General features: G+C 35.9%; 1 protein-coding gene across 4 annotated transcripts in view; it reads left to right on the forward strand.

Moving 5' to 3' along the window:
- DYNC2H1 (dynein cytoplasmic 2 heavy chain 1) overlaps positions 1 to 27,574 on the forward strand; it is a 320,182-nt gene that overhangs the window by 164,546 nt on the left and 128,062 nt on the right. For all 4 annotated transcript variants that reach the window (XM_066371476.1, XM_066371485.1, XM_066371494.1 and 1 more), the window contains 5 exons: positions 3,876 to 3,941; positions 6,171 to 6,221; positions 8,451 to 8,528; positions 14,704 to 14,835; positions 15,889 to 15,961. In XM_066371476.1, the coding sequence (XP_066227573.1) occupies positions 3,876 to 3,941; positions 6,171 to 6,221; positions 8,451 to 8,528; positions 14,704 to 14,835; positions 15,889 to 15,961 (400 nt within the window). The remainder of the gene's footprint in view (positions 1 to 3,875; positions 3,942 to 6,170; positions 6,222 to 8,450; positions 8,529 to 14,703; positions 14,836 to 15,888; positions 15,962 to 27,574) is intronic.

Raw genomic sequence — 27,574 nt, forward strand, 5'->3', positions numbered from 1 at the left:
TCAGATAAATATGATGTTTTAAAAATAAAATAATAATAGCTCCTCATGATTGTATTTATCTTAAAAATCATTTAATTTTGGATTCTGGCATTTTTTCCTTTCAAAATGTGTTTTCTTGCCTGACCAGGTGGTGGCGCAGTGGATAGAGTGTTGGACTGGGATGTGGACAACCCAGTTTCAAAACCCCGAGATCATCAGCTTGAGTGTGGGCTCATCTGGTTTGAGCAAGGCTCACCAGCTTGAGCCAATGGTCACTGGTTTGAGCAGGGGGTCACTGTGTCTGCTGTAGTCCCTGGTCAAGGCACATATGAGAAAGCAATCAATGAACAACTGAGGTGCTGCAACAAAGAATTGATGCTTCTCTCCCTGCCTGTTTGTCCCTATCTGTCCCTCTCTCTCTCTCTCTGTCACACACACAAAAAAATATTACAAAACGTGTTTTCTTATAAAAGTGGAATTTCTCTGGTTGGGGTTTAGAAATTTTATAATGTGGCTATTTAAGTGAATCTTGATAATCTAGGTAATTTTATTCTGCTTAGATAACTTTAAAACCTTTAGTATTATATCTAACTCTTTAGATTTTCTGGAAGTATAGTTAAAGGTGCATAGAATTGTTCATTAAAGTGATTTAACTTCAAGCACAAATGAGAATACTTAAATTCTATGCTGTATCAACTTCTTTGAGATCAAAACAAGACTTTTCTTTATATGATAACTTTACCTTATACTTTTAATTGAATGCATTTGAAAGCAATGGACATTGTAGAATAGAAATAAAAAGAATGAATGAATTATACTTTCCATGGCTTCTTAGCCTCTGAGAATTGTGGGGTTTATGGAACACTATGTAGCATATCAATTTAAAGCAGATAGTTATCTATCACCTTTTAAGACTTACAATTTTCCAGGCATTAGATAAGTGCTTTTCATGTATTGTGATTTAATTCCTACATCAATCCTGTTATATAAAGGAGAAAACCAAGACTTAGAGCTAGTAACCTTTCTCTGGGTTACTCAGATGAATGCTGGAACTGGATTCAAACCCATTTGGCTTGATGCTGAAGACTTCTTGCTAAATATAGCATGTGGGTGAAACAAACCATTATATCAGAAATGTGAACTTAATCTCACCTGTAAAGTTGATTTTAAGATCCTTCGTATATCAATTCTGCTGTTATAATTTTACTGTTTTCAAATATTTACTAGAGTTTTGTAAATGCATGAAATATTTGATTTTTGCCACCTAGGAGTTTCTCATTTTTTACTAATTAAAAAAAAATTTAGCTAATATATAGATGAATTCTGAATTTTTTTTAGTATATATCTGCTTGATATTAAAGTATTTTGAAATAGAACCCAAGTATACTGATATAAATTGAATTAAATACCCTAATTTTCTGACCCAATAAGCTGTGTAGATCAAAGATATTCTGGGTACAAAATATTTTCTCAACTCCGGACATTGACAGGTTTGTTTTTGTTTTTCTGAAATAAATTTTCAGAAAATCTTTGAGCTTGATTTAGTTTTTCTTAAATTTGCTTCATTAATTGGAAATGTTTTCTCTCTGTCTCTGTAAATGTTTTCTGTCAAGTCAGCTGCCAAAAACAGCTTTCTTCTGTCATCTCTAGTTTGGAAAACAGGAGTTAATCCTGGTTGTCCTGGCTTTTAGGGCATATGGCATCCTTGTAAATTATGTATGGAATGATAACCATGTGATTGGCCCAACTGTGATTACATAGTTACTGTATTCCTGAAGTTAGCATGCCTTCTGAGACCAAAAAAAAATAAAAGACAAAAAAAACCCCCAAAACTAGAAGCATAACGCCATTACCTATTTTTTGACTATATATCTACATATCACATGCCTATTTTTGTCAACATTTTGGAGTTTGGCCTCAGTAATTGTTAATAATTAGCTCTCCAACTTTGGTGGATAATCTGAGAATCACAGTGTTAGGACTTTGCCTTCTCTCCATTAAGACTAGAGACTACATTATTATTCTTCAGTTCAAAAGAAGAAATGACTAAATCAAAGTAGTTATATTATATGTGTGAATTTGTGTATATATAAATCTATAGTAAAGAATTATATTATTAAGTGATAAAGCCTTCAAAGTAATACATTATCTTATTTTTCTTCATTATTTTTTTACCTTGGATAAAGGCTACTATTATAATCATTTAAAATATTTATTAATTTATAAAATAAGACTCTTATTAGCTGACCCAGCTAAGCACGGTTCAATCCAAAACCTGAATTCTGACTTTGTAATGCCTAAGAACACTATACATTCCCTCAAATGACATGCCTTGCCTTTTATAATATTTTAAGTCACAACGTAGCAATTTCATATAGATGGTAGTTGGTTGACACTTTTTTTTTTTTTTTGCATAGCTGACTGATAGCCATCTGCTTCCAGCTTTTATATTTTGAGAATATTTTTAACTCACTATAGTTGTGAACCTATTTATTTTTGTTTACTTGTTTAATAAATAGATGCCTATTGAGTACATGCTATGTATATACAAACACAACATATACTTTTATAAAATAATTCTTTTGTATTGTATTACTCAAGGCACTACATCTTTCCTACAGAAGGGAGATTTTCTTGCAGGCAAAGAGATTGCTTGCTGGTAGAATTTACAAGAGTCCTTTTTTGTATATACTGTATCCTAATATCCTAATCTTTTTATATTTCTATCTGTATTTATAATCTTACATACATATTAGATATTAAGTATTATTTACAATATGAAAAGGCTAAATGAAGTGTTTAAATTAGAACTTTGAAAGATGGTGCTCCAATAGGTGGGGTTTTTCATTGTTGGTAAACATTTACTGTTTGTTTTTTTAATAGAAGTGACATTAGAAACTTACTTTAAAAAGTTTAAAAATAAACACCTAAGAAAAGAAAAGAGCCTGACCCGGTGGTGGCTCAGTGAATAGAGCATTGAACTGGTATGCTGAAGACCCAGGTTCAAAACCCTGAGGTTGCTGGCTTGAGCGCAGGTTCTTCCGGCTTGAGCACAGGGTTGCTGGCTTGAGGATGAGATTATAATATAAATATGACCCTATGGTCACTGGCTTGAGCCCAAAGGTCACTGGCTTGAGCAAGGGGTCACTAGCTTGGCTGGAGCCCCCCTGTTGAGGCATGTATAAGAAGCAATCAATGAACTAAGTAAGATGCTAGAGCTACCAATCTATGTGTCTTATCTCTCTCCCTTCCTGTCTGTCTATCTCTCTCAAAAGAAAAAAATAACCTGTAATTTCAAATTTGAATCAATGATAAAAATTTTGATATCTTTTTTGAATTATTTTGCAGATATATATCCATATATGTTTATAAATATATTCCTCCTTCCACAATATAGGTTATGCTATATGTTTTGTTATGAATATTTTTCATGATAGACTTTTGAACATTTAAGTTGTTTCAGTTTTTCCTCCAATCTTGCAATAAATATTTTTATTTCTTATCTAGGGGTATATTCATGATCTCTTTTTATAAATTTCTAGAAGTATCTTGATTTAATGGTATATAAATTATTCAGTACCTTATAAACATAAACAATAACAAATTGAAGATTACTAGTACAAGAGTCAGAATATTCCAAATGATTTGGTTAGTAAAGACTATTCAAACCTCATATTGACTTTCAGCTAGTTAAATGAATGTTTTATTTTTAATGAGGTATAAACAATGGTTAATGCTTAGCACTCCCAAATTAGAAGTGTTGTTCTATATGAATATTATTTGAATAGTCACTTCTTATATTGATAAAAGTAGATAATTTGAAGACAGAATACAGGTCTTGTGAACCAAAAGCACAGATTTAGAAAAAGCAAGATAACTTCTGTTATTCCTTTCAGGCTGATCAGTTGATGTTCGCTTTGCATTTTGTTCGAGGCATGCATCCTGAACATTTTCAAGAAAATGTAAGTGAAAGCAAAGGAAGAAGTGTTAGTTACATAGAAACTTGGTGATATGATGACTTATGGTTAGATTAGAAAATACTTTAGGCTAGAAATTATGTATTAACCTACTAATTTTTTGGTAAGTGTAAAGCCAGTAGTCACGGCCACCATCACAGCCGCCTGCCTCTTGCAGGTTCACATTTAATTCAGACAGATGGTAAAGAATCAACAGAGCCAAGAACTGGTGGTCCATTTTCCCTTATTCTAGACTCATACTAGGCAAATGAGTAAAAACACACACTTCCCTGTCCATTCAGGGCTCCCAAAGCCACTGACTCATCCAAGTTTTTCTAGAATCAAAGGCTCCCACCTCTTTGCCTCCATTCTGGCTGCCTCCTCTTCCCCACATAGCCACCCTCTCTCCCCTGGAACAATGTGATCTCTCCAAAATGTCCTCCTAGCTCCTCCTTTTAAAACTTTCAGTGTGAAATCCCTCCCCAAACCCACATTAGCATAACCATGCCCCTCCCCAAGCAAGAAAGCAATCAGCCTTCCCAGGTGGTCAGCAGTCATCTTTAACAGAGTGAACAAAATATAATTTTAACTGCCCAACACTAAGTTAGAAATATAGTGTGAGGTGTCAATTTCCAATTCTACTCCTCTCTGGATGAACCTGAGATTCTGAAGCAATAGTAAAGCAGAAAAAGAAATGCAAGTAGTTTTCCCACACTCCCTAGATTTTTCTGAACCCAAATCCACTTACTCAGGACACCAGAAGAGTTAGCCTTCTTATATTCCTGGTCCAAGCAACAGAGAAATATAAAGCACAAAACAGTATGGATATGCTACACTATTATCTTCACCTATTTGCTCTAAGTCAGCAGGTGAAGCAAGAGGGTGGGCAGTTCTTGGGCACTTCCTTGAGCCTGTTGGTTTATATTACTATTCTAATGTAGAATTTATCTTCTTTGTCTATGACTTCATTTCTGGGCTGCCAAAGAGTTTCCTCTCAGAATTGAAAAAATCCTTGTTCAAGCTAGAGCCAACTAATCTATCTCTGGTGTGCTTCTAATATTTAAAAAATGTATATTTGGAAGTGATTTTTAAAATTACACCATTATTATTAAATGAAAGTCCAATTATATAGGGTGGGAGGAAATAGTTTATGCACAGTACATCTTTGACCTCGTAACCTTTAACATTACTTGACCAGATTTTAATTATGTTTTGGGTTTACTCAGTTAAATATTTGAAAGAGTGCAGAGCATTCCACATGCCTGTGTTTGCTCTTTGTTTCTCTCCACCGCCATAAGCTCTGGCTGACTTGTTTAGTTTCTCCTGAATTTATAAACTTTACTCCTTTTATTTCTATTAGTAAATTTGATTCCTTAATCTCCTCCTGTTAATGTTTTTCACTGTGATCAGTTTATTTCATACTTTATAAGACTTAATATTACCTATTTTTTTCTGGAGTATGAATAAATTTTCATTGGGAAAGGAGAACATTTTTCTTTGATTCTCATAGAGTGTAATAATCTATATTTGTGATTGCATAATGCAATAAGAAGAGTGAGTGGTCAGGATGTGTGTAGGCAGGAAGTATGTTGCTTTGGTAATGTTTCCATATTACTCTCAAATTTTAGTATGTTTTTGCTTTATTTGCTGACCAATGTGAAACATAATATGACAGTGCTTATTATTATCTGATTAGAGGAATCCAGGTGAAGACAGATTTTCTAGAGCACTAGAATTTATAACAGCTGGTCAATTTTGATTCTGAGGATTTAAAAAAAGGAATAATCTTAGTCTTCTTTTTCTCTTTTGGAAAAGATAAGTTAATTGAAGTTTTTTTTTCTATTTTTTCCTGACATACACAATTTTAAAACTTTTGGTATACCTTACTGCTTATTTATTAGTGAGAAATAGCCTATAGTAGGACAAATTAATAAATAGTGAGAAATACTAATTGAACATGAGATTTACATGTTTAGATATTGAGACTGATATGTATAATTTTTGTTTTAATAAAATTATTTCTAGTAGATTTTATATTAATGTTTCATTTTGATACAAGTACTCATAATGTTACTGTTGTACTAGAAATGGGAAGATGTTTAGTTCATTTTTCCTTTTTATTTTTAAAGCCCTTGACTGTATTGTAAGCAATCTTATATTATAGTTTACTAAGAAAATTTTTTTAACTGGTTAGTATTTTTATATTTTTGTGTTCCTTATATTTTTATTCAATAGGAATGGGATACGTTTACAGGTGTGGTCGTTGGAGACATGTTACGGAAAGCTGTAAGTAAAAATAATACAATTATTCTACTCTTAGGGAAAATAGTTCTGGCTTACACTTCATGAAATATAATTTGCTTCAGAGAAGTTTAAAATTACTGTTGAATTTATACTTTATTTAGAGGATATACTTTAATAATGTTCTTGTCTTTTTCTTTCTATAAAATGGACACAAATATATTTCTTTTTCTTGAAGACATATATTTTTAAAAATATTAATTAAATATTAAGAAATTAATATAGTTTCCTATTTTAAGTATATGTGTTTTATTCCAAAACCCAGGTTCCTTAGAAAAATCACAACTTGTATTATAACTAGAAACATTTTCTTATAAATGAAGTTTAAAAATTACTTTTTAAAACTTTTGATAACATTATTCACATTTTGCTTTTTGTGTAGTAATTTTCTTTTTGAACATGTAATGGATAATATTATTCTTCAAAAGAATATACCCAAACTGTAATGCAAAACCTTGCCCATGTCTGATGTGTAAGAAATAATAAAAATTATACTATTTTATGGCAGTTTCTTTTTTTTTTTTTTCTGTATTTTTCTGAAGCCGGAAACGGGGAGAGACAGACTCCCGCATGTGCCCGACTGGGATCCACCCGGCACGCCCACCAGGGGGCGACGCTCTGCCCACCAGGGGGGCGATGCTCTGCCCCTCCCGGGTGGGCGTCGCTCTATTGCGACCAGAGCCACTCCAGCGCCTGGAGCAGAGGCCGAGGAGCCATCCCCAGCGCCCAGGCCATCTTTGCTCCAGTGGAGCCGTGGCTGCGGGAGGGGAAGAGAGAGACAGAGAGGAAGGAGAGGGGGAGGGGTGGAGAAGCAGATGGGCGCTTCTCCTGTGTGCCCTGGCCGGGAATCGAACCCGGCACTTCTGCACGCCAGGCCGACGTTCTACCACTGAGCCAACCGGCCAGGGCCTATGGCAGTTTCTTATTACATTTGAGTTTTTCCTGAAGTTTCACAGAGGATTAAGCACAATGAAAAGGAATGCAGCCGTGGATGAAAAGGAGCCACATAAACCTGACAAGCTCGGGAGGCTTGTGTGCAGGCCTTACAAACTCGAGACCTCAAGTAACCACATAGGATGGTCTGAAAATAAAACTAACTAAAAGCCAGTCATGACAGGAAATCATGTCCTACACCCATATTTTCTATGACAAAAATATTTTTTTTTTTTACCGTAACTGAGCTATTTGCATCTCCAAAAACACATCTTTGAAATGTCAGAGTGATCCTTGTTTTCCAGACCCCGCAGGGCATAGTCCCCCACCAGAGCAGGGGAGAGCCCCAGAGCCCCTCAGTGTGCTGTCAGTGTGACTGTTAACTGTCCTGTACTCACCAGTGTAAAACGAGTGTCCGTTTTACTCTTGATCCACCCTCAGAGACTGCCCCTCTTTGCTTTCTCCCGCCTCCCTAACTCACCACCCTAAATTTCATGTTATGCACCTTGTGCCTCTTCCTTTAATTCTAATGTATAAAATAAACTGAAAAACTGCAATTCTCTGGAGCATTTTATCAATCTGTTGAGATTTTGCTTCTGGGCAGTTGTCAGCAATTTCACTCAAATAGCTCATAAAAATTCTCTTTAGGTTTGGATCTTTTTTTTTTTTTTTTTTTTTTTTTTTCATTTTTCTGAAGCTGGAAACAGGGAGAGACAGTCAGACAGACTCCCGCATGCGCCCGACCAGGATCTACCTGGCACGCCCACCATGGGGCGACGCTCTGCCCACCAGGGGGCGATGCTCTGCCCCTCCGGGGCGTCGCCATGTTGTGACCAGAGCCACTCTAGCGCCTGAGGCAGAGGCCACAGAGCCATCCCCAGCGCCCGGGCCATCTTTGCTCCAATGGAGCCTCGGCTGTGGGAGGGGAAGAGAGAGACAGAGAGGAATGCGCGGCGGAGGGGTGGAGAAGCAAATGGGTGCTTCTCCTATGTGCCCTGGCCAGGAATCGAACCCGGGTCCTCTGCACGCTAGGCCGATGCTCTACCGCTTAGCCAGCTGGCCAGGGCGGTTTGGATCTTTTTTATGTTGACACAACATTTATATAAACGGTTATCTCTGCCTTATATAGCATTTTACAATACTGACTTGTAAAATATATAAAATAAAGAAATAATACAGAACATGAACTTTTAAAAAATAGGGTTTATAAAATTAGTCAGTTCAAATTTTTTGTCTGAATTTTACCTAACATACCAAGTAAAACAATTGCTCTTTTTAAAGGACTCTCAACACAGAATACGTGATCAACTTCCATCTTGGGTAGATCAGGAAAGAAGCTGGGCGGTGACAACATTAAAGGTATTTTTTTCCAGTATGAGGGCTAGTAAATGTCTTTTTGTATTTGAGTTATTTGTTTATATTGTATTTGCTGCCTAATCATATTTCTTATTGATATTTCTGTGAATATGACATAATATTCTAAGTAAAAGAATATCAAAGAATTGTTTTTATTAATCCTTGATCAATTATTAATTAATTACATTATTCATTCAACATTTACATCTTGAGTCTTTACATTGTACAAAGTTCTGTGTTGTGTATCCACAGAGAATATAAGATAAATAAATGGACCTCTAGTATGTCAGGTAGGAGTCTTATATGTATAATAATTCAGGGTGGGTAATGAGATGTAGTGAAATGCTTATGTTGAAAGTAGCTCCAAATCCTCACCCTTTCACTGCTGTTCAGCTTTCGAACCCCCCTTACCTCAGCTCTTCTCCACACTAGCAGCCGCTCTTAGCTTTGGCTGTCAGTGTTCAATTGAGTTTAGTATGTAGACCAGGGGTCCCCAAACTACGGCCCACGGGCTGCATGCAGCCTCCTGAGCATCCTGTGCTACTGGAGTACTGTATGTGGCAGCGCCGCAAAGCGCCGTGTCGCTCACATACAGTACTACTTCCGGTGACGCAGGACGCATGCATCACGGCTCTGGAAGTGCATCATATCACTTGTTACAGCTAGCAGTGACAAATATGGAACCGGACATTGACCATCTCATTAGCCAAAAGCAGGCCCATAGTTCCCATTGAAATACTGATCAGTTTGTTGATTTAAATTTACTTGTTCTTTATTTTAAATATTGTATTTGTTTCCGTTTTGTTTTTTTACTTTAAAATAAGATATGTGCAGTGTGCATAGGGATTTGTTCATAGTTTTTTTTATAGTCCGGCCCTCCAACAGTCTGAGGGACAATGAACTGGCCCCCTGTGTAAAAAGTTTGAGGATCCCTGATGTAGACTTTGTTTCTAATCTCAGATGTCTCCATTTTATCCTATCTTTTTTGTTTTAAAGTTTAGTTAGGGTATGGTTAGTGCCTTGCTTAAAACCTTTTAGTGGTTTTTACCACTCATTGAATGAAGTCCATAGTTTTTTTTAGATAACATGTATGATGATCCATGATCTATTCCTTACCTGCCTCTTCAGTTTTACTTGTCCATACACACAGTGTTTCTTGTATTTGCTGGTTCCACTGTTCCCTCTACCTGGAATACCCCTTGACTGTTTTTAGGGTCAAATGTCTACTTATTTTTTAGGACTTACACAAAGCATTATCTCCTAAATGATTTTTGCCCCATTTCTCCATTCTCTTTTCTATCAGCATATATCCTGAACATTCTTGTATTGTAGCACTTACCGTACTGATACAAAATGATCTGTCATGTCTGCCTCTTCTCCCAGGATCCTTGAGCTTAGTACCTTTGCTTTATTAAACTTTATTTTAAACCTAATTCAGTGAGTGCCCGCTATATACCAGATATAACATGGACAAATTTTGTTAAATACTTTTTTTGGTTGAATAAATTAAGATTATGAGTAGGTAAACTAATAACACATGGATAAGATCAATTTTGCATTGTTTATATATTCCTTAAGGTTAAAATATTATTAAGTATTTAGGCCCTGGTCAGTTGGCTCAGCAGTAGAGCATCAGCCCAGCATATGGAAGTCCCAGGTTTGATTCCTGGTCAGGGCACACAGGAGAAGCGCCCATCTGCTTCTCCACCCTTCCCCCTCTCCTTCCTCTCTGTCTCTCTCTTCCCCTCCTGCAGCCAGGGCTCCATTGGAGCAAAGTTTGCCCGGGCACAGAGGATGGCTCCTTGGCCTCACCTCAAGTGCTAGAATGGCTCCAGCTGAGACTGAGCGGCACCCTAGATGGGCAGAGCATTGCCCCCTGGTGGGCTTACCAGGTGGATCCTGGTTGGGTGCATGTGGGAGTCTGTCTGACTGCCTCTCTGCTTCTAACTTCAGAAAAATATAAAAAAATATATTATTAGGTATTTATAATACTCTGAGGATGGAGTGTACAGATATACAGAAATCCTAGTTTCTGCTTTTTAGGAGTTTATCACCTAAGTATAGGAAACATTCTTTAAAACAATTATAATGGAATGCAGAAAATGAACTATAGTGAGGATTTGAAGGGATCTCTAGATTATTGAGCAGGATCTCTGAACTAGCTCATGTACTCCTTCCTAAATGGCAAAATTAATAATAATCAACATGGTATAGATAATTATTGTTTGAACAATTGATCTGAGAAGTTACCCTTGGTAAAGATTACAATTTAAATAAAGGTTACAGCTTAAGTAAAGAAATGCAAAACATTTAGGAAAGGCATCTTTATATTCAGAAAAGGTTTATAGTATACATTAGTGTTTTATGATTTCCGTTTACAAAATATTTTAAAATAAATGATCTCATTTAATTTTCATGAAAACTCTTAAGAGATAGGTGTTATTAACTCTTCTTTATAAATGATAAATGAGAGTCAGCAATAGTGAGTTGTTAAATGAATGAATCCAAGGTTTTTTTTATGTTTCATACATATTTTGAGAACCTATTACGTACTAAGCATCATGTTAAATATTTCAGATATATTATCTTATTTTACCATCACAATAACCTGTAGAGAAGGTCATGATTGTTACCTGTTTTAAGAAAGAGGAAACTGAGCTGTAAAAAGGTTAAATAATTGACTGACAATCAGATAGCTGAGAAGTCTTGGAGCTATGGCATTTGGACACCAAAGTCCATGCCTTTAAGGTCTAGGTTTTTCAAATAGAGTTTTCTCTCTCTCTCTCTCTCTCTCTCTCTCTTTCTCTTTCTCTTTCCCTTCCTTCCCTCTATATCTCCCTCCCCATTTACCTCCCCCCCGTGTTATTTGAGTGGTGAGGATAGGAGTATGGGGAAGAAAGCTTAATTCCCAGGAGCTCTGTGTTCTTTACTCAGGCCGAAGTGGTGTTTTGTGGGGAATAAAAAACAAATATCCTTCTCTCAGGATCTATAGTTTCCATTCCTGCTTTCCTTCCTCTAATTTTCTTCACAGCTATTAAAATTAGACATTAGCATATAGCAAAAACAATAAGAGTAGCTAGCATTTATTGGTGACTATGTTCAAGGCATTATTCAGAATTTAAAAATGGATTATTTCACTAAATATATTCAATAACACTATAAGGTAGCTACTATTATTGTCCTTATTAACAGATGAGGCAACTCAGGCACAGAGTGATATAGTCACTTGCTTATGATCACTTAGAAAGTAGATTTAACCTGACCAGGCAGTGGCACAGTGGATAGAGTGTCTGACTGGGACATGGAGGACCCAGGTTCAAAACTGTGAGGTCGCTGGCTTGAGCGTGGGTGGGCTCATCCAGCTTGAGCACAGGCTCACTAGCTTGAGCTAGGGGTTGCTGGCTTGAGCGTGGGATCATGGACATGACCCCAAGGTTGCTGGCTTAAGCCCAAGGTCGCTGGCTTAAGCAAGGGGTCACTTGCTTTACCTCACCTCCCCCCCCCCCCCCATCAAGGCACATATGAGAAAACAATCAGTGAACAACTAAGGAGACTAAGGAGACACAACGAAGAATTGATGCTTTTTATCTCTCTCCTTCCTATCTGTTGGTCCCCATCTGTCCCTCTTTCTGTCTTTCTCACACACACAAAAAAAGAAAGTAGATTTAAGGTTTGAAATTGGGCCTTTTGCTGTAAAGTCTGACATTTTTACCATTACTTTTTTGCTGCCTTTATTTCATAAATATTTATTGAATAAAATATGTGGTTCTGCATTATATCATTAATTGTTTTCTTTATTAATCATTTATTCGGTACCTACCACTATTTAGCATAGCACTGGTAAAATGACAAATATGTATTTACTAGAAAGCCCGGCGGACATACGAAATGACCGCTGTTCTAGATATTATAAATTGTAATTAAAATGATTTGTGCAAAGGTGTTTGCTAATTCAAACTGAATTACCCAGGGCAGGCGGCAAGGATGCCCCTTTGCTTAGTACCCCACAGGGTTTCCCCCTTCTACTTGCTTAATTGCTTAAAGTAGAGTGCAATGAAGGAAACCACTGGCGGTACATTTCTTAAGAGCCACCGCTAGCTCAATAAATAAAGGTGATTTAAATAATAAAATGTTAATTCACATGTCAAAGATCTCTTTGTACACAACATTTCTTGTGTAGATCTTTCCATCATTTTAAAGCTTGCCTTGCAGAAGACCATCAGTTATTTTTAATTTTATGTCCGTTCTTTCACAAACTCTTGAACAGGCAACATAAAGTTGACCGTGTCCAAATGCAGTCTCAGGTAAAAAAATGCCAACACGCTTAAGCATTTGGCCCTGAGACTTATTGATGGTCATAGCAAAGGAAAGTTTTACAGGAAATTGTCTACGTCTCAATTGAAACGGCAACCCGCTTTGTTCAAGGGACACATTTTGTCAAGACAGGCTTTTTTGTCTTGCATCTGAGGCAAGCCTTGTTTCCCTATGCTCATCAGTCTCATTTTGCCGAGAAAGACGCATTTGCTCTGTGACTGAAGCAAGCCTTGTCTTTCTCTGCTCAGTGGTTTCTTTTTGTCGAGAAAGCCGTTTTTGTGCAGCTTTAGCTCCTTTTCTCTCCTCTTCAGTGCTGTATTTTCTAGGAGGCATTCTTAAAAGAAATTACGTTAAGACGTAGTTTTTATGTAAAACAGATGATTGCCAATGCAAACAAATGTTTACCATCCCCCTGACATGCTCAATTTGCGTTCAGCCTTAAATTGTTTCACAAGCAGATGATTGCCAATGCAAACAAATGTTCACCTTCCCCCTGACCCGCTCAATTTGCGTTCAGTCGTGGCAACTTCACCCCATTGGCTAGTATAGTTACGCAAGCAACCAAGAAGCTATTGGCGACAGACACTTAAGCCGCATATAATAAAGATAACAAAAAGACTCTGCATTGAATAAACTTACACTGTAGCAAATGTTAACAAATAACTACCTTGTGTTATGGTTGATGCCATACTAGAACTATTCCCTGGTGATTTGACCCAGTGTCTAACATGTAGCCAGAGAGCTTCCTAATAGCATGTAGTGTGTCTCAAATTTCTAGCCACATAGATGATGATTAGATTTGTAGCACACATATTGAATAGATTAGTGGCAATGGGGCCTGATACATTAATTGCCAATAAAGTTAATAGACAACCATTGAGTGCTATTCTAATAGGCTTAGGTCACTAATTGAAAATAATTAAATTGAAATATACTTAGTTACTTTTCTATGTGTAAGTGTAATTTTGGTAAGCTACATTCAGTGTTTTTCAATCCAATGATGATAAACTCTATAATCTTCATACAAGATCAGATGGTAACTCTTTCACGGACTGGTATGGGTACATGGACCAGTGGTTGAAAATCACTGCAATAGATTGTTTAGAAATGAATATAGATATTTGGATAAAGCATTCATAAATACTTGATTCATATTTATATTACAAGAAAAGTTTTAATACTATTGATACAGATTTTCCAGATTCACTGTTTTCAAAAAATTTTCCATCTATACATATTTACACTTCTGATCTTGTAGATCACTGTTGAAAGAGAAAATTCTGTTTGAGGTAGAGGAGGTGAATATATTGAGGAAAACCTCTGAGAGATGATATTGTTTAGGGTGAATATTGAATGCTGAATAGAAATTCATGAGTAGAAATTTAGAACATTTTGATGCAAAGGAAGCAACAAATTTCATACTGATATGAATATTGACATTTTTACAATCTGTGAGACTCATTTGTGGCAAGGCTTAAAATTTGTACTTGTATATGTCAATTATATCTGTTTTAAAAATTTACGCTTTTTATAAGTTTTAAAAAAATTTTGCACTTGTTTTTAATGAAAGCATTCTTTTCTCCACTAGGTTTAGAGAGGTACAAATATTTTTACTAGAGTAAAGATGTCACTTACAAGTATTGATTTAGTATTATTTTGGAAATATTTTCTGTAATTTAATTATGGATTAAATAAGTCTATCATACTATTTCAGACCTAGAAATGATTAAGCCAACATAAAGTAGAAAACAAGTAATAAATACCTACCAATTATTTGTTTCCATTTTCTTTTTAGTAGTACATATACATTTATATTTGTGTTGACTTGTAACTAACTATGTATATCTTCTTAAAAATTTTTTAGATTGCTCTCCCCAGTCTTTATCAGACCCTCTGCTTTGAAGATGCAGCTCTGTGGCATACTTATTATCATAGTTCGATGTGTGAGCAAGAGTTTCCATCTAGTCTTGTAAAGAAAGTTTCCTTATTTCAGCAGGTGAGTTTTCTAAATATATACTATTTAATGTTACTATTGTTCAGAAACCGCTTAAATGAAAGCCCTGCTTTTGGGCGTCACATAACCATAATGTGGCACAGGTGGGGAAGGGCTTTCTGCTTCTGCCATCTTACATAACCGGTAATGAAATCCCTGGCAACATTTCTGGGTAGGGTGTTTCCCACTGTTGCTTTTCTCACTCCTGACTCTGACCCAAGGGTGGTTTTGCAATGGATAAAATGTCTTACATTAAGAAGGTAAGGTATAGATTTTACAGGTTCTTTACTCATTTTGGAAGGCTCTTCTAGTTAAGGAAAATATCGAATGGTGAGAAACGGGAATTTTTTCATTCTCTTTCAGAATAGAATGATGAAACTTACTGATGGATTTCATCAGGTCTTTTGGGGAGGCAAAAGGCATCGAGTTGGAAAATTCTATAGCAGTTGATATACTAGAAGTGACTCTTTCATTTCCTAGAAGTGGTTCTGTCCCCTTTGTGAATTCTATGTTACTAAGTAATTGAAAAAACAAAAAGAAAAAAAAGAGGAGAAAAACTTTATTTGAAAATGTTGACATGATTCAACATAAAAATAGTGATTTGAAAAAATTAGGCAAGGGGTTTGGGCCTCTGTTCTGCTGTCATCAGAAGTACCTGACCTACATACCCTATTTCACTTGGCATTTGGCCCTTTATTATTAGATCCTGAAGACATAGCTAACCATATGACCAATGTTTACTTTTGATGATAGTTTTGAGGAAATAATGTATTTTAGTAATATTTTGCATATAAAGATACTAAAGTAAAGTAAAGATTACTAAAGTAATTACTAAAGATACTAAAGTAAAGTAAAGATTACTAAAATAATGTATTTTAGTAATATTTTGCGTATACCTATGTGACAGTTGAGGCATAGTAAATATTACATAACTCTGGTAAGGATTCACATATTTTAGTAAACATTTGTTTAATTTATTGACATTAACTTTTATTTTGTTTAAAAAGCTGTTGTGGAAACTTTATTATTTAAAAATACCCTGTACTTGACTTGAAGGTTCTTGTGGTCCAGGCGCTCAGACCAGATAGACTGCAAAGTGCCATGGCTCTGTTTGCTTGTAAAACTCTGGGTAAGTACAGTACTCTTCTCGAACTTGACCTTTGACCTGAATTATTTGTTTTTAATCTACATGTTACTTTATGCTGACCTTAGGTTAGAAAATTACAGGTTTTGTTTTTTCTTCATTCTACTCATTTTGCAATCTCTACCTGGTTTCTGTTGGGTCTGACCATATTTAATGTATTAAGTTTGATGCATAATGGATATCCTAGATCTAGTTTAGGTGTTAGAAGCTTTAAAAATTATTTCCTTTTGAAGGTTTTTAGACATTTAGACCTGTCTCCAAGATTAGGATTTCAAAGCTGGGAATCAAATGTTTGATTTAGACAATGGAAGTAAAACATACAGATGCTATACTCTTAGGTAAAGAAGCCTTCAAAATGAGTTATTTTTGCTCTGTCTAAAACAAAAAAAAATGAAATTTGTGTGCCTAACAGATTATAAACAAAACTGTGCAAAGTATTTTTTAAGTCTTACAGATAGTCTTACCTGAAAAATTAAAAATGATTACTCATTTGAAAGTAAAGAACTATACCATGCTTTCATTTGGCAAGAAAATTTGGGAAAACTACGTTAAGGAAAGATTATGAAGAGTGTTTTATTTGAAACATGGAACCATCCAAGAATAATGGATTTTATTATTCTAAACTACAGGAGGTTTTAGAAATGTGTTGGAAATAAAAAGTCTCTCAGAATTAAAATAGTATGCTGACAATTTTCTTAGAAATCATTTCTATTTAATTTTTTCATATATATGTATACAAAATTTTATATAGAAATTTTGTATTAACTATAACTTACATATATTCCAATCAAGTAAGCCTAACATCATTTTATATATGTTTCTCTAAATTAGACTCTCTCATATAAATAAGTTTAGCTCAGAGTTCTGTGAAATTTAAAAAATATACTAGACCTTCTAGGCTTATTGTTGGAAAACTTTGCAGTTTTGAAATAATCATTTTTGTTAGTTTATAAAGCTGTTATAGTTAGTTATATCAGGGTATTATTTTGAGAAATTGTCTCTTCAGATGGCCAATTTTATTCTAGTGAACACATTCTTTCTTTTAAACTTAATGTTCATAATGATAATAATCGTGGCTAAAAATTAAATAGCTCTTACTATGATATATGCCAGGTACTTGGCTAAGTACTATACATGTATCAGCTTTTTTAATTCTAACAGCAACCCGAGAAGGGGCTCTTTTTATATCTATATAAAGATGAGGACACAAGATCACACAGCTAATACATGACAAAATTCAAACCCACTTCCAAAGCCTGTGTTCTGATTAAATACTGAATTAATCAAACTTATTCTCAGTTTAGAGGGATATTGGTGGTGAGTACTGATATGAAACAGTCTTGTTAAACCTTAGGTCAAGTTATTCTATACATATTTTCATCCTTACTCGAACCTATTGTATTAGTTTCCGAAGGCTTTCCTATGTACCACTTACTTAGCTTCAAGCAACAGAAATTCATTGTCTTATAGTTCTGGAGCCTAGAGGTCCAAAATTAAGCTCTTGTCAAAGCTCTGCACCTTCTGAAACTTGTAAAAGAACTCTTTCTTGCCTCTGCCTAGATTCTGGTGGTTTGCTGGCAATCTTTGGTCTTTCCCGCCTTACAAATGTTGAACTCTAATCTCTGCTTTTATTGTCACATGACATTTTCCCTATGCATCTGCATTTCTACCTGGCTGTCTTCTTATAGCCAGGCCTGTTGGATTAGTAGACCCTCTTACTCCAGCAAAACCTTATCTGAAGTTAAATATGATAATTTGTGAGGACTTCATCATTTCTTTTTGGGAAACAATTCGACCCATAAGACTTAATTTTTCACATAATGACAGTCTTCTGTTTCCTCCTGTACCAGAACATGCATATGCTCACTTACACAGACTTTTAGTTGAATTTATTTGGTTTACATTGGTTAACGTATTTTTATAGGTTTCAGGTGCCCAATTCCATAGCACATCTCTGTACACTGTATTGCACACACACAGATTGTGAGACTCCCTCTAGCCTGGTCACTTGGTTGGTTGGAGATTGGTATGTGGAAGTGCATCGGGACATTCTCGGCGCTTTTCTTCCCATAAGCATGGAGAGTAAATGTCCCTGTTTATTCATTTCTGATAGAATGTTTCTCCACTAGATAATTTTTACTTATTTGGGCAGAATGTTTGTCCCTCTATCTCTTGGTTGCAGGTGATAGATATCCATCTCAAACTTACTTCAATGCAAAAGGAAAAAAGTATCATGGTAATCAGAAAGGAAGAGATAGGGCTGGCCGCTGGGCTGGCAGTTTTTATGATCAAAGGAGATTTGTCTCACCCTTGCAGGTTCTCTGTTTCTTTCTGCCATCACCCCTTTGTTTCTCCCTTGTTTGTGTGTCTTTATCTCCCTCTGCCTCTCCGGTTTCTTCTAGACACTTTGTTAATTCCAGGCTGTGTGTTGACCTTACCCTCAGGGTTTGTATATATTCTGGGAGATAAGGCTGCTGATCTCCTGGGATATGATTTAAAGCAATGGTAGTCAACCTGGTCCCTACCACCCACTAGTGGGCGTTCCAGCTTTCATGGTGGGTGGTAGCGGAGCAACCAAAGTATAAATAAAAAGATAAATTTAACTATAGTAAGTTGTTTTATAAAGATTTATTCTGCCAAATTTAGCAAAAATCTGACATAAAGTACTTGGTAAGTAATTATTATTATATGCTTTAACTTGCTGTAATTCTGCTTTATAAATTTTATGAAGTAAAGTTACTTTCCTACTTTATAAATCACCATTACTATGGAACCGGTGGGTAGTTAGAAAATTTTACTACTAACAGAGATACAAAAGAGGGCGGTAGGTATAAGAAGGTTGACTACCCCTGATTTAAAGCATGTGATTAGAGAGAGCTTTCCCTCCCAACTCCATCATAAAAAATTTTAAGGAAGGTACCTTTGCCACTAATCCTACCAGAAATACGGGAATTGCTTTTTTGTTTTTGATGTTGAGTTTTATAATTTCCTTATAAATTTTGGATATTAACCTGTATCAGAAGTATTGGTGAATATGTTCTCCTATCCAGTGGGTTGTCTTTTTATTTTCTTGATAGTTTCTTTTGCTGTGCAAAAACTTTTTAGTTTGATGTAATCCCATTTGTTTATTTTTCTTTTGTTTCTCTTACCTGAGGTGATATATCAGAGAAAGTATTACTGTGAAAAATGTCTGAGATTTTACTGTCCATGTTTTCTTCTAGGTATTGCAGGGTTTTGTTTTAGCACTCCTATGTTCATTCTGACTTTATTTGCAATAGCCAAGATTTGGAAGCAGGCCAAATGCTCATTTGTAGATGAGTAGATAAAAAAGCTGTGGTACATTCCCACAATGGAATACTAAGGGGCCATAATAATGAAGGAAATCTTGCCTTCTGCAATAGCAGGGACGGACCTGGAAAGCATTATGCTAAGTGAAATAAACCAGTCAGAAAAAGACAAGTCCTATATGATTTTACTTATATGCAGAACCTAATAAAATAAAATAATAGAAACAGACTCATAGAAACAGAGAATGGACTGACACCTGTCAGAGGGTAATAGAGTAGGGGTTCTGGATGGAAAAGGTGAATGGATTAAGCAAAGAAAAAAAACCCTCATAAGACACAGACAATAGTATGGTAATTACAAAAGAGAAAGGGGTGTAGGTAGTGTTAGAAGAGAGTAAAGGGGGCATAAATGGTGATGGAAGGAGACTTGACTTGGGGTAGTGAGCATACAGTACAGTATACAGATGATGTATTATAAAATTGTATACCTGAAACCTATATTAACCGGTGCCACCACAATAATTCAATTAAAAAGATAAAACATTTCATTTTCAGGGAGGTCCTTCTGGGTCATCTAATCAGTACCAACAATCAACTTATTATAATTCTCGACATAGTAATACTATCTGACTTGGCTATATATTTATTATCTGTTTATGTAACACAATGCAAGTTTAAGGGCAATTTTCATAGAGTTTTTTTTTTCTTTCTTTTATTTTTTTTTGTGTATTTTCTGGAGCTGGAAACGGGGAGGCAGTCAGACAGACTCCTGCATGCGCCTGACTGGGATCCACCCGGCACACCAACCAGGGGGCGATGCTCTGTTGCTACCAGAGCCATTCTAACTCCTGAGGCAGAGGCCATGGAGCCATCCTCAGTGCCCTGGCCATCTTTGCTCCAATGGAGCCTTGGCTGCAGGAGGGGAAGAGAGAGACAGAGAGGAAGGAGAGGGGGAGGGGTGGAGAAGCAGATGGGTGCCTCTCCTGTGTGTCCTGGCCAGGAATAGAAACCGGGACTTCCGCACGCCAGGCCGACACTCCACCACTGAGCCAACCGGCCAGGGCCTTCATAGAGTTTTTTTTTATTTATTTTTATTAAATTTAATGCAGTGACATTGATAAATCAGGGTACATATGTTGAGAGAAAATATCTCTAGATTATTTTGACATTTGATTGTGCTGTATACCCCTCCCGCAAAGTTAAATTGTCTTCTGTCACCTTCTATCTGGTTTTCTTTGTGCCCCTCCCCTCCCCTAACCCCTCTCTCCTTCTTCACCCCATCCCCCCTCCCCCAACCCCCCGCCGCTGTTGCCATCACATTCTTGTTCATGTCTCTGAGTCTCATTTTTATGTCCCTTCTATGTATGGATTCATCTCAGTTTTTTTTCTGATTTACTTATTTCACTCCGTATAATGTTATCAAGGTCCACCCATGTTATTGTAAATGATCCGATGTCATCATTTCTTATGGCTGAGTAGTATTCCATAGTATATATGTACCAAAGTTTTTTAATCCACTCGTCCTCTGACAGACTCTTGGGCTGTTTCCAGATCTTCGCTATTGTGAACAATGCTGCCACAAACATGCGGGTGCATTTCTCCTCTTCGAGCCGTTCTATGGTGTCCTTGGGGTATATTCCTAAAAGTGGGATAGCTGGGTCAAAAGGCAGTTCGATTTTCAGTTTTTTGAGGAATCTCCATACTGTTTTCCACAGTGGCTGCACCAGTCTGCATTCCCACCAGTAAGCAGTGCAGGAGGGTTCCCTTTTCTCCACATCCTCGCCAGCACTTATTCTGTGTTGTTTTGTTGATAAGCGCCATTCTGACTGGTGTGAGGTGATATCTCATTGTGGTTTTAATTTGAATTTCTCTAATGATTAGTGATGTTGAGCATTTTTTCATATGCCTATTGGCCATCGGTATGTCCTCTTTGGAGAAGTGTCTATTCATCTCTTTTGCCCATTTTTGGATTGGGTTGTTTGTCTTCCTGGTGTTGAGTTTTACAAGTTCTTTATAAGTTTTGGTTATTAACCCCTTATCAGACGTATTGTCAAATATGTTCTCCCATTGTGTAGTTTGTCTTTTTATTCTGTTCTTGTTGTCTTTAGCTGTGCAAAAGCTTTTTAGTTTGATATAGTCTCATTTGTTTATCCTGTCTTTTATTTCACTTCCCCATGGAGATAAATCAGCAAATATATTGCTCCGAGAGATGTCCGAGAGCTTACTGCCTATGTTTTCTTCTAAGATGCTTATGGTTTCACGGCCTACATTCAAGTCTTTTATCCATTTTGAGTTTATTTTTGTGAGTGGTGTAAGCTGGTGATCTAGTTTCATTTTTTTGCAGGTAGCTGTCCAATTTTCCCAACACCATTTGTTAAAGAGGCTGTCTTTACTCCATTGTATTTCCTTACCTCCTTTGTCAAATATCAGTTGTCCATAGAACTGTGGGTTTATTTCTGGGTTCTCTGTTCTGTTCCATTGATCTATATGCCTGTTCTTATGCCAGTACCAGGCTGTTTTGAGTACAATGGCCTTGTAATATAACTTGATATCAGGAAGTGTGATACCTCCCACTTTATTCTTCTTTTTTAAGATTGCTGAGGCTATTCGTGTCCTTTTTTGGTTCCATATAAATTTTTGGAATATGTGTTCTATATCTTTGAAGTATGTCATTGGTATTTTAATTGGTATTGCATTGAATTTATAGATTGCTTTGGGTAATATAGACATTTTAATGATGTTTATTCTTCCTAACCATGAGCACGGTATATGCTTCCACTTGTTTGTATCTTCCTTGATTTCTTTTATCAATGTTTTGTAATTTTCCGAGTACAAGTCTTTAGTCTCCTTGGTTAAGTTTACTCCTAGGTACTTTATTTTTTTGGTTGTAATTGTGAAGGGGATTGTTTCCTTAATTTCTCTTTCTGACTGTTCATTGTTGGTGTATAAAAATGCTTCTGATTTCTGAGTATTGATTTTATATCTTGCCACTTTGCTGAATTTATTTATCAGGTCCAGTAGTTTTTTGACTGAGACTTTAGGGTTTTCTATATACAATATCATATCATCTGCAAATAATGATAGTTTTACTTCTTCTTTTCCAACTTGAATGCCTTTTATTTCTTCTTCTTGTCTGATTGCTGTGGCTAGGACTTCCAGGACTATGTTAAATAAGAGTGGTGAAAGGGGGCACCCCTGCCTTGTTCCTGATTTTAAGGGTATTGCTTTTAATTTTTTCCCATTGAGTATGATGTTGGCTGTTGGTTTCTCATAGATGGCTTTTATCATGTTGAAGTATGTTCCCTGTATTCCCACTTTGCTGAGAGTTTTGATCATGAATGGGTGCTGGATTTTATCAAATGCTTTTTCTGCATCTATTGAAATTATCATATGGTTTTTCTCCTTCTTTTTGTTTATGTGATGAATCACATTGATTGATTTACGAATATTGTACCAGCCTTGCCTCCCCAGAATAAATCCCACTTGATCATGGTGTATAATTTTTTCCATATATTGTTGGATCCAGTTTGCTAATATTTTGTTGAGGATTTTAGCATCTATATTCATCAGAGATATTGGCCTATAATTTTCTTTCTTTGTGTTGTCTTTGCCTGGTTTTGGAATCAGAATTATGCTCGCCTCATAAAAGGAGTTTGGAAGTCTTCCTTCCTCTTGAATTTTTTGAAATAGTTTGAGAGGGATAGAAGTTAGTTCTTCTTTGAATATTTGGTAGAATTCCGTTGTGAAGCCATCGGGCCCCGGACTTTTCTTTGTTGGGAGTTTTTTGATAACTGTTTCGATCTCCTTTGGTGTAATCGGTCTGTTTAAGTTTTCTGATTCTTCCAGATTGATTTTTGGAAGATTGTATGTTTCAAGGAATTTGTCCATTTCATCTAGGTTGTCTAGTTTTTTGGCATACAGTTCTTCATAGTATTTTCTTACAATATTTTGTATTTCTGTTGTGTCAGTTGTTATTTCTCCTCTCTCATTTCTAATTTTATTTATTTGAGTCCTCTCTCTCTTTTTCTTGGTGAGTCTACTTAAAGGTTCATCAATCTTGTTTACCTTTTCAAAGAACCAGCTCCTAGTTTCATTGATCCTCTGTATTGTTTCTTTAGCCTCTATGTCATTTATTTCTGCTCTGATCTTTATTATTTCCTTCCTTCTACTACATTTGGGCTTTACTTGCTGTTCTTTTTCTAATTCTTTTAGATGCAGGGTTAAGTTGTTTATTTGAGCTTTTTCTAGCTTCAGAAAGTGTGCCTGTAGTGCCATGAACTTCCCTCTCAGCACTGCTTTCGCTGTGTCCCATAAATTTTGAGTTGTTGTATGCTCATTGTCATTCGTTTCTAGGAATTTCTTTATTTCTTCTTTGATCTCATTCTTAATCCATTCATTATTTAACACCCTGCTATTTAGTTTCCATGTGTTTGAGAATTTTTGAGCTTTTCTGCTGTGATTCATTTCTAGTTTTATGCCGTTGTGATCGGAGAAAGTGCTTGATATGATTTCAGTCTTCTTAAATTTGTTGAGAGCCCTTTTGTGCCCTAACATGTGGTCTATCCTAGAGAATGTACGATGAGCACTTGAAAAGAATGTATATTCTGCTGCTTTAGGGTGAAAGGTTCTGAAGATATCTATTAAATCGAGTTGATCTAGTGTTTCCAGTAAGTCTGCTGTTTCTTTGTTAATTTTCTTTCTTGAGGATCTATCTAGTGATGTTAGTGGGGTATTGAAATCCCCTACTATTATAGTATTGCTGTTGATCTCACCCTTTAAATCCATCAAAGTCTGTTTTATATATTTGGGTGCTCCTATATTAGGTGCATAGATATTTATAATAGTTATATCTTCCTGTTGGATTACTCCCTTTATGATTATGTAGTGGCCTTCTTTATCTCTTACTATATCCTTTGTTTTAAAGTCCAATTTGTCTGATATAAGTATTGCTACCCCAGCTTTTTTTTCATTTCCGTTTGCATGAAACGTTTTTTTTCCATCCTTTTACCTTCAATCTGTGTGTGTCTTTTGTTCTAAGGTGTGTCTCTTGTAGACAACATATGTATGGGTCCTGTTTTCTTATCCACGCAGCTACCCTATGTCTTTTGATTGGATCATTTAATCAATTTACATTTAAGGTTATTATTGATATGTAGTTGTTTATTGCCATTTTCTTCTTTAAAGGTGTATTCCTTTTCTTTTTTTTTTTCTGTATTCTTTTCCCACTTTATCTGTTTACACCAGGCCCCTTAATATTTCCTGCAGCATTGGTTTGGTTGTAATGAATTCCTTGAGTTGTTTTTTGTCTGGGAAGCTTTTTATTTCTCCTTCAATTTTAAACGATAGCCTTGCTAGATAAAGTAGTCTTGGTTGTAGGTTCTTGTTCTGCATTACTTTGAATATTTCTTGCCATTCCCTTCTGGTAACCGGCCAGGGCCTTCATAGAGTTTTTAAAGAGTATATTCTTTTATCACTCATTTAGTCTTTAAATATATGCTCTTTGTTTCAGATTGCAAATGACCTATTTTATTAAAATGTAGGTTTAACCTCTACCAACTCTTTGAAATACTTCTATTATCGTACTATATAGTAATACTTTCCACGTTAAATGACATTTATGGTTTAATAGCATTAAGTAACAATCTCATGATAGTCACATATTCAAATGCTTTGAAAGTTTAATATATTTCTAAAACCATACCTTACCTATTTCTAAGCAGAAGTTATATGTACTGGTATATGGCTGGATGACTATTTGGTCAAGTAGTTTTATTAATACTGTTTTATATAAAATTGGAGTTTTTATTGTATGAATAAGTTTTAAAACATCAAATTGCTGAAGAATGACAAGCACTATTTCTTTTTTTTATTGAATTTATTGGGGTGAGACTGGTTAACAAACTGACTCAGTTTTCAGGTGCACAATTACACAGCACATCATTTGTACACTATATTTAGTGTGTTTACTACCCCAAGTCAAGTTTTCGTCCATCACCATTTATCCTCCTATCTCCTCCCCCTACCTCCCATCAATCCCCCGGCCTTACGACGCGGCAATTCCACTTCTGGGAATATATTCAAAGAAATATGAAACATAAATTTGAAAGAATATGTGCACCCCTATGTTCATTGCAGCATTATTTACAACAGGGGTCCCCAAACTTTTTACACAGGGGGCCAATTCACTCTCCCTCAGACCGTTGGAGGGCCGGACTATAAAAAAACTATGAACAAATCCCTATGCACACTACACATATCTTATTTTAAAGTAAAAAAACAAAATGGGAACGAATACAATATTTAAAATAGAGAACAAGTAAATTTAAATCAACAAACTGGCCAGTATTTCAATGGGAACTATGCTCCTCTCACTGACCACCAATGAAAGAGGTGCCCCTTCCGGGTGTGCGGCGGGGGCCGGATAAATGGCCTCAGGGGGCTGCATGCGGCCCGCGGGCCGTAGTTTGGGGACCCCTGATTTACAACAACCAAGATTTGGAAGCAGCCCAGGTGTCTATCAGGAGACGAGTGGATAAAAAAGCAGTGGTACAATTACACAATGGAAAACTACTTGGCCGTAAAGAAAGAAGGAAATCTTACTCTTTGTGACAGCATGGATGAACCTGGATTACATTATGCTAAGTGAAGTAGACCAGTCAGAGAAAGACAAGCACTATATCTTTCTAATCAAATTTTAGACATTTGATTTCAAATGTAGTTTCTTTTTTTTTCTTTCTTGTTGAATTTATTGAGTGACATCGATTAATACTATTTTATAGGTTTTAGGTATACAGTTGTATAATATATCACCTATGTATTATATTGTGTGTTCAACACCCCTAGTCATGTCATTCACAACTCTAAGAACAGTGAATGATACCATTTTGTTTAAACATCATTAAAAAATCATGAGGGGCACAGGAATGAATACAAAGATGAATTTTTTTTTTATAATAACTTCTTGAATAGTTTTGTTTCCTCTCCTCTATGGATGGTGTCTCTGGGTAATGAGTGAAGAAATCTAGCAATAAAATGAGTAACTCTATAGATTATATCTCTTGTGCCTGGGAACATCAAATGTAGTTTCTTGAACATCATTCATATGGGAAGATTTTTATTAAGCTTAGCAATTCTTTTTATAATCTATAAATTTTAAAATATGTACTTACTTTTAGAATGTATTAATGAAAGTAGTTTTGATTTCAGATTTAAGTTATTAGAGGAATCCTCAAAACTTTTAGGCATGCCACTTTAATCCTACAAATCAAGCCTTATGTAGTAGCAAAATCTGCTATATTACTTTTTGAAAATAATAGTTTACAGATGCAAATATTATGACTTTTGTAATTCTGATTTAATTTTGACTCTTTATTAACTATTCTTAGCAAGCTATTATGCTTTGTGTAGAGAGGTCTTAAAAGACATGTTCTTGGAAGGTGCTGCAATAATTACAGGAATCAGTAACTTCTTAAAAGTTATCCACAGCCCAGGCTGGATAGCTCCGTTGGTTAAGCATCAATCCATAACACAAAGGTTGCCTGTTTGATTCTTGTTCAGGGCACATAGAGGAACAGATCAATGTTTCTCTCTCTCTCTCTCCCTCTCTCTCTCTCTCTCTCTCTCTCTCCTTTCTTCTCTCTAAAATAAATCAATAATTGTTTTTAAAAAAGTTCTCCACTGAAAAGCCTTTATTGCTCTTACAATTCTTCTAGTTTTATAGTCTTACTTTTCTTATTCATGCCAGCAACTCATCCCAAACCTGTGTACCTTGCTTCCGTGGATCAGTGTGTCTTGTGAAGTCTGTGTATAAACAGAAAGAAAGGACATAAGAAAATGTGTATTCATTTTCCATTGCATCTGTAATAAATTGTCACAAATTAGCTTAAAACAACATCCATTTATTATCTCACAGTTTTCTTGTCCAGAAGTCTGATGGGCTCACCTGTTTTCTCTGCTCCAAATTACCCAAGGCTAAATCCAGGTGTTGGCCATCTGGGCTCTGTTGGGAGGAATCCATTTCCAAACTCATTCTGGTTCCTCACGGAACCTGCATGCAGCTGTAGGATTGAGGTCCTCATTTCCATTTCTGTAGTTTGGAGTCCTCAGCTTTTAGAAGACAGTTGCATTCTTTTGTTTGTCTCCCTCTTCCACTGTCTTTAGAGCCAGCAATGGCAGATTGCTTGCTTCTCATGCTTCACATCTCTCTGATCGTTTCCTCTGCCTCATCTTTCCTGCTTCTTTCTTCTGCTTCAACACTGACTTTAGCTTATTAGTCTCTTTGTTAGGGAGGATGAGATTAATAAGGAAGAAT

This window comes from Saccopteryx leptura, chromosome 1, assembly GCF_036850995.1.
Source record: "Saccopteryx leptura isolate mSacLep1 chromosome 1, mSacLep1_pri_phased_curated, whole genome shotgun sequence".
Classification (NCBI taxonomy): domain Eukaryota; kingdom Metazoa; phylum Chordata; class Mammalia; order Chiroptera; family Emballonuridae; genus Saccopteryx; species Saccopteryx leptura.